This window comes from Lycium ferocissimum, chromosome 12, assembly GCF_029784015.1.
Source record: "Lycium ferocissimum isolate CSIRO_LF1 chromosome 12, AGI_CSIRO_Lferr_CH_V1, whole genome shotgun sequence".
NCBI classification, from domain to species: Eukaryota; Viridiplantae; Streptophyta; class Magnoliopsida; order Solanales; family Solanaceae; genus Lycium; species Lycium ferocissimum.
In genome coordinates this window covers 40,544,827-40,552,549 of record NC_081353.1, presented here as the reverse complement: position 1 = coordinate 40,552,549, position 7,723 = coordinate 40,544,827, and the positions used below count along the sequence as shown (strand labels likewise).

Sequence of the window (7,723 nt, the reverse complement as noted above, 5' to 3'; positions counted from 1 at the left end):
AAAATGAAAAATTATTATGCCACGTCATATACATTAATTATATTTAATACGCTTATACTCCGGTAGACATGGGAATAGCGCTACAATTTTATTCGACTTTTCGGGTAATTTATAATTTTGTGTTTAAAAACTCACTTAATATATATAAATAACATATTCATTCTCAGTAATTAAGCTACATTTTTTAGAATTTAGAACCCATAAATTCAAAATTATAGGTCTGTTTTTGTCTGTGATACAAGACCACTTCATTTTTATATCCTTAAAAATATTTACTTAAAAAAAATAAAAAATGTTAGGTAATAGAGTGTCCTTGTTGGCTGGTCCAAAGACCTTCCTCCGTGTAGAGGATTTGATTATTACGTCTCCACTAGAACTTTGATTCGATCAACACGCAAACAATCTAAAAGATTTTCAATTATAATAAAGGTTAATTAGTCATATGTGGTCCAAGTTTAAATAATAAAATGCCCATTTGTCTAACAAAGACTTACATTAAAATATTGCTTACCTTTATTGGGAAGGAGACTAACTTTAGCACATTGATTTTATTAAAAATAGCAGCAGCACATGTTCGTGTCTTAACTTTAACCTCTTTCATATAATCTAATTAATTAATTGCAAATTATTGATAAATTTCAAAGGTTACTGTTGAGTGTTGACGTTCGTTGTGGAAGTTGAACCACTAGTAGAAGAAAATTATAAGTTTGCCTATAATTACTAGAAATTTAACTCGTTAATTAGACCCTCAAATTCAATGTTTATTACTGTAAATAGTAGCAGACAAGAATTTGTAATCTACAAAATATGGTAAATGACATCTCATAATGTGTAAAATCCCACTCATGATGCAAAACTTTTTCAAGTTGTCGTCTGTCGGTGTATATAATTAAATTAGATTTACATTTGTAAATCATTTTTACACTTTTAGTTTTCGTAGAAGGTTCTGCCTTATTTTCAAGATTATTAATCTCACATTTGAAGGGTTAATTACCTGCAGATATATTTTGTGTGACTTGATAATATAAAAATTCCTCTACAATGTCCGAATAATTAGTTAGTTAAACTCTTTACTTTTTGCTTATGTATAAATATACATGCAGAGTTATACCCCGAATTCCTCACCACACCAAATTTTAACCAAACTATCATGCATTGCAACAAATCAAGTAAATGGCTTGCTTTTCTAAAGAATTAAGCTAAGAGCAACACTTAAAAATCTATGATTGTGTACAGGAAAACTCTAAATAAAAGAGAAACAAACTTGTGTCCCCAAAACAAAAATTTAATTGTGGGATTAATTTTTCTTCTTAAAATCATTTACAAAGATGAGGATTTGGCAGTATCCTCAAGAAGCAGTTCTCCATTGCAGCTCAATCTGAAGTCTACCATTCTTTGAGTCAATAAGATGGTATCTCTCATTAATTCTCTTGTTGTTCACAACATCAGCAAGGTATATGTCCACATAGCCCAAAGTTTCCTAAAAAATTAAAGAAAGATCAACATATGTTAAATGTAAATAGAATAGAGTTTAAATTCAATGCACTGACAGTGTACAAATTAGTCTACAAGGACTTGTTACACTATTGTTCGAATTACAAGCTCTCAAAATCTTAGTTTTGCTAGGGGCAGATATACGGTGCACCAAGTAGCGTAACGTGACACGGCGTTGTCTATTTATTTTAGTAGATATGTCTATATCTAGTAAGCAAAACCAAGATATTACTTGTTATTATAGTGATTTATTAAGTCTATCCTTCAACCAACCAAAACACTTTTTCAAATGTTGACACCTCTTATGAAAAATTCTGCGTACGCCAGTTTATAATGAGAGCTCAATGTACCTTGGGATGTCTCAGACCCATCCTTTTTGAAGTACTAACAACTTCTACATGAATTCTATCATTTACAGGTGGCTCCTCCATCACAAACTGAAACTCCTCTTCCCACCTTGGATCTCTGTTTTTCTTTACTACCTGTGGAAGTTTCAAGGAAAAATAAGAATGGATTAAGGATAATGAAAGAAAATCACTTAAAACCAACAATTCCAAAAGACATTATTCACTGGTCAACATGAAAAGTTAATTGAGGGAAAGAAAGTTGGTTAAACCAATGCAACTAAGTGCTTGTAAAACAGTAAGGTTGCATTTGTGTCATTTGGAATGTGCATAAAGTTGCTTTCCCATATTCAAGAATATTGAATTTTCGCTACATGACACATTATAATTTGCCAGCATAGGTAAATCCAGGATTTATAGTTAGTGAGTTGAGAATGAGTTTGATATTATTGTATGTATACATTTCAGATTATATTTGCATATATGCATACATAATTCGAATTTCAAGGCGAAAGCAATAGGTTCGGTTGAACTCACAGTACCCCTTAAATCCGCATGTGGCTGCAAGTTATATTCCTTACAATCTTTTACTTCTCACTTAGTATTTGTTGTAGATCATCAGAAAATGATTAGTCCAAACAATTTTACTGCTCTAATTATAGGTACTTATTTCCAGTACTTTACCTATGTTTCCTGTTATGCATGGTAAAAAATTACCTTAGTTCTTCTCTCTTCCCCTCTGAAGAGCATACGTACGGATGGATTGGTGTGGTGCTTCCCTTCGAGATCCTGACCTTCATGGACAATAACAACGAGCATTCCTCCACCATCAGGTGTTCCATCAGGGGCCTTCTCTACCGTATTTGATTCATCAGCGCCATTCGCAAGTTCTTCGTTATTAAAAGCTTTGTACATCACTTCAAGAACAAGTTGTCCTCTTGCTTTTTCGTTTTGAACATCATCTGGTTTTAAGTTTTTCAGAAGATCAAGTGTCAATACTTTTGGTTCGTCTGGCGTAAGATCTTTCAATGGGACAATATTCACTCCCATTTTTTCATGTGAGCCCACCTAATCAAAAAACACGAAAATTCTCAATATTAAAGAGGAAATGTACAAAAGATTCAGAACTGCATAAGAAATACTCCCTCCGTTTCAATTTGTTTGTCTTACTTTCATTTTTAGTCTGTTTCGAAAAGAATGTCACCCAACTTCCTACGTGGCATATTTAAGACCACAAGATTCAAAGGGCATTTGGATACTTATACACATCTTTAGTTTAAGACCACAAGATTTCAAAAATCTTTTGTATTTACTTAAACTCCGTGCCGTGTCAAACTAAGACAAACAAAAGCAGAGAGAGTAACTTTTTGAAAACGATACGATCAACGATAGAGGATAACTTTGATCAAGAACAATATATACCTGGTCCCAGTCATAAACAGAAAATTTTAAGACTTGAGTTTCTGGATCCTTAACCACGAAACTAAATTCCTCGTTCCATTCGGGGTTCAAGTTTTTGTGTTTGACTCCTGTTTTCTTCGATGAGAGTTTGTCGCCAAACATTTTTAGTTTAACATAGGGGTCTGAGAGCCCCAAGAAATCTGTCTTCTTAAGCTTCATTGCCTTCACAACTGTCACGTTAAGAATCCCAACTGGCCTCTTCATTGCTCTGTACAAAAGAACAAAATATAATTTATCTTTGCAGGATTAAGAAAAAATGAAGAAAGAAGAAACTTACTTGGAAGGATCCAGTATTTGAACCTCGAGTGTTTTCGGCCATAGATACATATTTGCAACCTGATCTTTGATAATTTCCTGAGGAATTAAAAAAATTAAGTCAGTGAGACTGGAAGATAAATGCAAAGGAATTTATAGAAGAGATAAGGGACCATACTTGAACAAATCTGTATAGACCAGGAATGGACATTGCATCTGCTCCGAGAAGTTTTAGTCCAAAATCAACATGAGGCTGCAAGAAGATTAGACCAGAGACGGATTCAAGATTTGAAATTGATGGATTCAACTTTAAGGTTCTAGGTTCTTAGCATTGAACTCATTGTACTTTTACATAGTAATTGATATATTGTCATTTCTAACTTATGTTCACAATCGTAAGGGAGATGAAATATGCAACATTTTCAGGGAGTGAGATTTGATTAACTCGTTTACTCATATTGAGTAAGTTTGGAGAATGAGCACTCACCTTCTCCATAAGAGAAACATATATCTTCGCGAAACATGGGAAGGTCGGAACGAGTGGCTTCAAGGTGATTCGAGGAGAAGCAAATATTTGCAAGTCAATCACCTGAGACAATCTCAAGTGTCAGCAGTTAAATGACAGCGGTGAACTTTAAGCTGAAGAAAAAATAACAAGAAGAGAGGAACAAAAGGCGTTTCTTCGAACATGATTCTTAAAACTAGAAGCACAAACGACTTGTTTTATTTCAGAACAACTTTTTAACATCATCTTATTTGTTGCTTCGAGTATAGTTGTGTTGGAATTACCTGAGCAGTGGCTTTCAACCCAAATGCCTTTACTGCAACGGTGATGTTAGGATTAGCAGCCCACTTGATGACTGGTTCCATTATCAGCTCTTTCTCCTCAGTGATATAGACCTTCATTCCTAGCATGGTTCAACACATGGGCGGAGTTAGGTTTTTCGGTTACGATTTCGGGGGAACCCAGTAGCTTTGATCCAAACCTTATATTTGTCTCAAGCAATTCATTGAATATATACAAATTATTACTTTAGGATCCAATAACTTTAAAGGACTAGAATTTCGAACCATAAACTTCAAATCCTGGTTCCGCATCTGGTTCAACAGGTTAGTCATATGAGGCATGCTAAATTTATGCATGGAAGAACATAAAGTCCATACAGTAAAGAGAAGGAAAGAGTGGATATAAAATGAAAGTATCTGTACAAGAGAAGGAAAGTCACAAGACGAGATAATAGAGAAAGGAAAGAAATGCTAAGGAAAGAGAGGCGGGACAGCAGAGTAACTTCAAATAAATTAAGACTCAATATGCTTGACACTAAATATTAGTCTTTGAGATTCAGCCATCAGAAGAATAAAAAGTCATAACCTTCTTATTGCTAAACCAACTTAGATCATCACTTCCCTAACTTAATTCTAAGCTATGTTGCTGGGATCCTCCAAAAAAAGGCGTGCATCAATGTCGGTAGGGTAGGACATTTTTGAAGGACCCGAATAACGTAGATGCTAAGTCCTTTTGGTGGTGTGTCCAAATTAAGTGAAAGAGCGAGCAGCTAACCTGGAAATGTAGGTGGCAAGGTGCCCAAGGTGAATGATTTAAATTCAACCGACTCAATTTTGTACGGTGGAATCTGCTCAGCTATGATCGGATCTATTATACCTTTTGCTGTTTTACAAATAGCCTGAGAATCTCGAATGTCAATAATATTTGGCTCAATAAAAGGGAAAAGCGTAATGTGCTATACAAGTAAGCATTTACCTTGTCCAAATAAGGCCACATGAGTTCGATCATTTTATTAAGCCAATCAAGCTGCACAAATGCAGTTAGAGCAAAAGGTTGTTATGCAAAGAAATATTTCCCTCTTAATCTTTGGGGCAAGTAGATATAAGATGACAACGTACACGATCATAATCTGGATTTTTAACCCAAAGTGGTATCTCAGGGAGCAGATGTTGCAGGCTTTCAGTATCTTGCTCCGCCAAGGGCCGAATATCAGGATGCTGAAAAGAGTAAAGCCCAAATAAGATGATTCTAAAGCGTTTTGCTTTTCAGACAGATTGCTGATATTATTGAGATGAAGTAACATGAATCCTCTGTCTTTAGTCTGAAAACTAACTTTATGACCTAAACTGAAAATCTTATTACCATATCTGCTAAATGAGAAAGGACACCTTCACTTAAACTGCAAGCCCTAAGTAGGCAAAGCTTTCTTCACGTAATTAGGCAATTTTTTCCCTCCAACTTCAAAGTATCTAATACTCCATTCGTTAGAATCTATATGACCCCTTTCTATATAGGAAAGCTTCAAAATGTTTGACACCATTTCATTGATAACACAGTCTAAGTCTATACAGACTTCCAATTTTCAAGGATCCAAATTCACTTAAAATTTTCTTGAATCAAACAAATTTTGTAGGTGAATATTGAAATGTAATGGATCCAAATGGACCGAAATCGATGGTAAAGATTCATATAATTGATGCCAGTTAGCTTGGGACCGAGGCACTGCTGATGTTTTTGTTGTTGAAACTAACTTTTCAAGTGTTACTCCATTATATTTCTTTCCCTACAGACCCTACTACTACTATAATACAATATAACAGTCAAATAAACATGAGTCAGATTTTCTGCCTAATGAAGGCCACAAACATGAAGAAGATTTGGTAGTGTGGGATGATGCAATCAATTAAATGGATTCCTTGCTCCAGGCCGATTCAAGCAACGTAGCTTATGAATGATTTTAAGTAGTTTACTTAGATTTTCCAATGTACCGAAAAAGAAAAAAAAAACACAAATATAAAGACGTAACAGACACTCACAAAAAAAACGAGGAACTCAAGTGATGATACTTACACATAGAGGTTCTTAAATAACTCACTCAAAACTAAAATAGGTAGTAGTACTCTAACCACACTTATCTGTTTTGTCATGTTTTCTATGCACAGTAGGTGCATATGCCCCCACTCAAGGGTGTAGCAAGAGGGAAACTTAGAATAAACTTTTCGTGCTGTTGATACCTAGGGGTAGTGCTCCTTCCCCTGCCTATTACGGCTAGTGGAGTAAGAATGACCCGTAATACAGAACCTCTAGGTGTAACCTTTCGCTGAATACTAGAATCGAGAATTGAAACATAGAATATGAGGTTGCATTAATGAAGGATACATGACATAAAGAATTTTTCTACTTCCAAACTTCACCTTCAAAAAGCATAGATTTTTTCTCAAAAAATTTCTCGAATCAACTATAAGGTCAATTTTTCTCCAAAATTTACTGGAAAAGGTCAATTTCTTTTTTACGTATATATTAGATGTTGAACCTCTCAGTGAAGGGTCTATCGGAAACAAACTCTCTACCTGCAAAGGTAGGGTAAGGTCTGCGTATACTCTACCCTCCCTGACCCCACTTCTGGGTTACACTGTGTATGTTGTTGAACCTCTCGGTGAAAATACTGCCTCCGCTACTGCACCAACCATCTTGGACTTAATAGTTTGAGTGAGGGGGTTCCCAAAAAATGTAAGAATATCACACCTAAGATTTATACCTATGTCAAGGTATTCGATAGTGTTTACATACACACACACACAAAAAAAAACACATTTTTACTTAGTGCAACTTTCAGGCACTATACATATACATACACACAAAAATATATAGAGAGAGAGAAAGATTGAAGGCAGAAAAAAGCATGCAAGGAGAGACAAATATATGATAACAGAGAGAGCAATAAGAAAGGTGACCTTGACATCAGTTGGTAGAACGTAGATGAAGAGGAAATACCCGATCACTAGTCCAATGACTATCCCCATTCCAAATCCAAAAAATCCCAATATACTCCCTATCAATCCCATCTTTATTCTCCTTTCAAATATCTCTCAAATAAATCTTCTGCAAGGAAAACAAAACAAGAATAGAAAAACATATCATTCTTGTTTTTTACATTCCTACATAGAATGAAACCAAAAATCTTTATGAGAAATTACCAAAGATCAGCAAAATGGGGTCGCAAATTTCTGTGCTTATAAGGAATTAAACATGCAAAATATTAACAATATCAAGATTCAGAGTAATAATATTAATAAATTAAAAGAGTATTAATTAATTGGTGGAAAAATGGTGCATGTTGCATTGAACAACGTCCACCCGAAATAAACCACACATATTATAA

The 7,723-nt window shown here is 34.7% G+C and overlaps 1 protein-coding gene across 2 annotated transcripts; it reads right to left on the bottom strand.

Moving 5' to 3' along the window:
* Positions 1–1,088: 1,088 nt before the first annotated feature.
* On the bottom strand, positions 1,089–7,455 carry LOC132039833 (synaptotagmin-2-like). 2 transcript variants are annotated; one of them, XM_059430362.1, is made up of 12 exons: positions 7,296–7,455; positions 5,460–5,558; positions 5,317–5,367; positions 5,116–5,239; positions 4,344–4,462; positions 4,042–4,143; positions 3,733–3,807; positions 3,577–3,653; positions 3,261–3,507; positions 2,556–2,906; positions 1,845–1,976; positions 1,089–1,480 (listed from the first exon to the last, which is right to left on the bottom strand). In XM_059430362.1, exons 1-12 carry the CDS (start codon positions 7,404–7,406, stop codon positions 1,349–1,351), a joined length of 1,620 nt encoding a protein of 539 aa, XP_059286345.1. In that variant the 5' UTR covers positions 7,407–7,455; the 3' UTR covers positions 1,089–1,348. The 2 variants fall into 2 exon arrangements, with proteins under 2 accessions (XP_059286345.1, XP_059286346.1); XM_059430363.1 differs by lacking the exon at positions 7,296–7,455 and adding an exon at positions 5,704–6,142 and having other exon boundaries at positions 1,090–1,480.
* Positions 7,456–7,723: the final 268 nt, after the last annotated feature.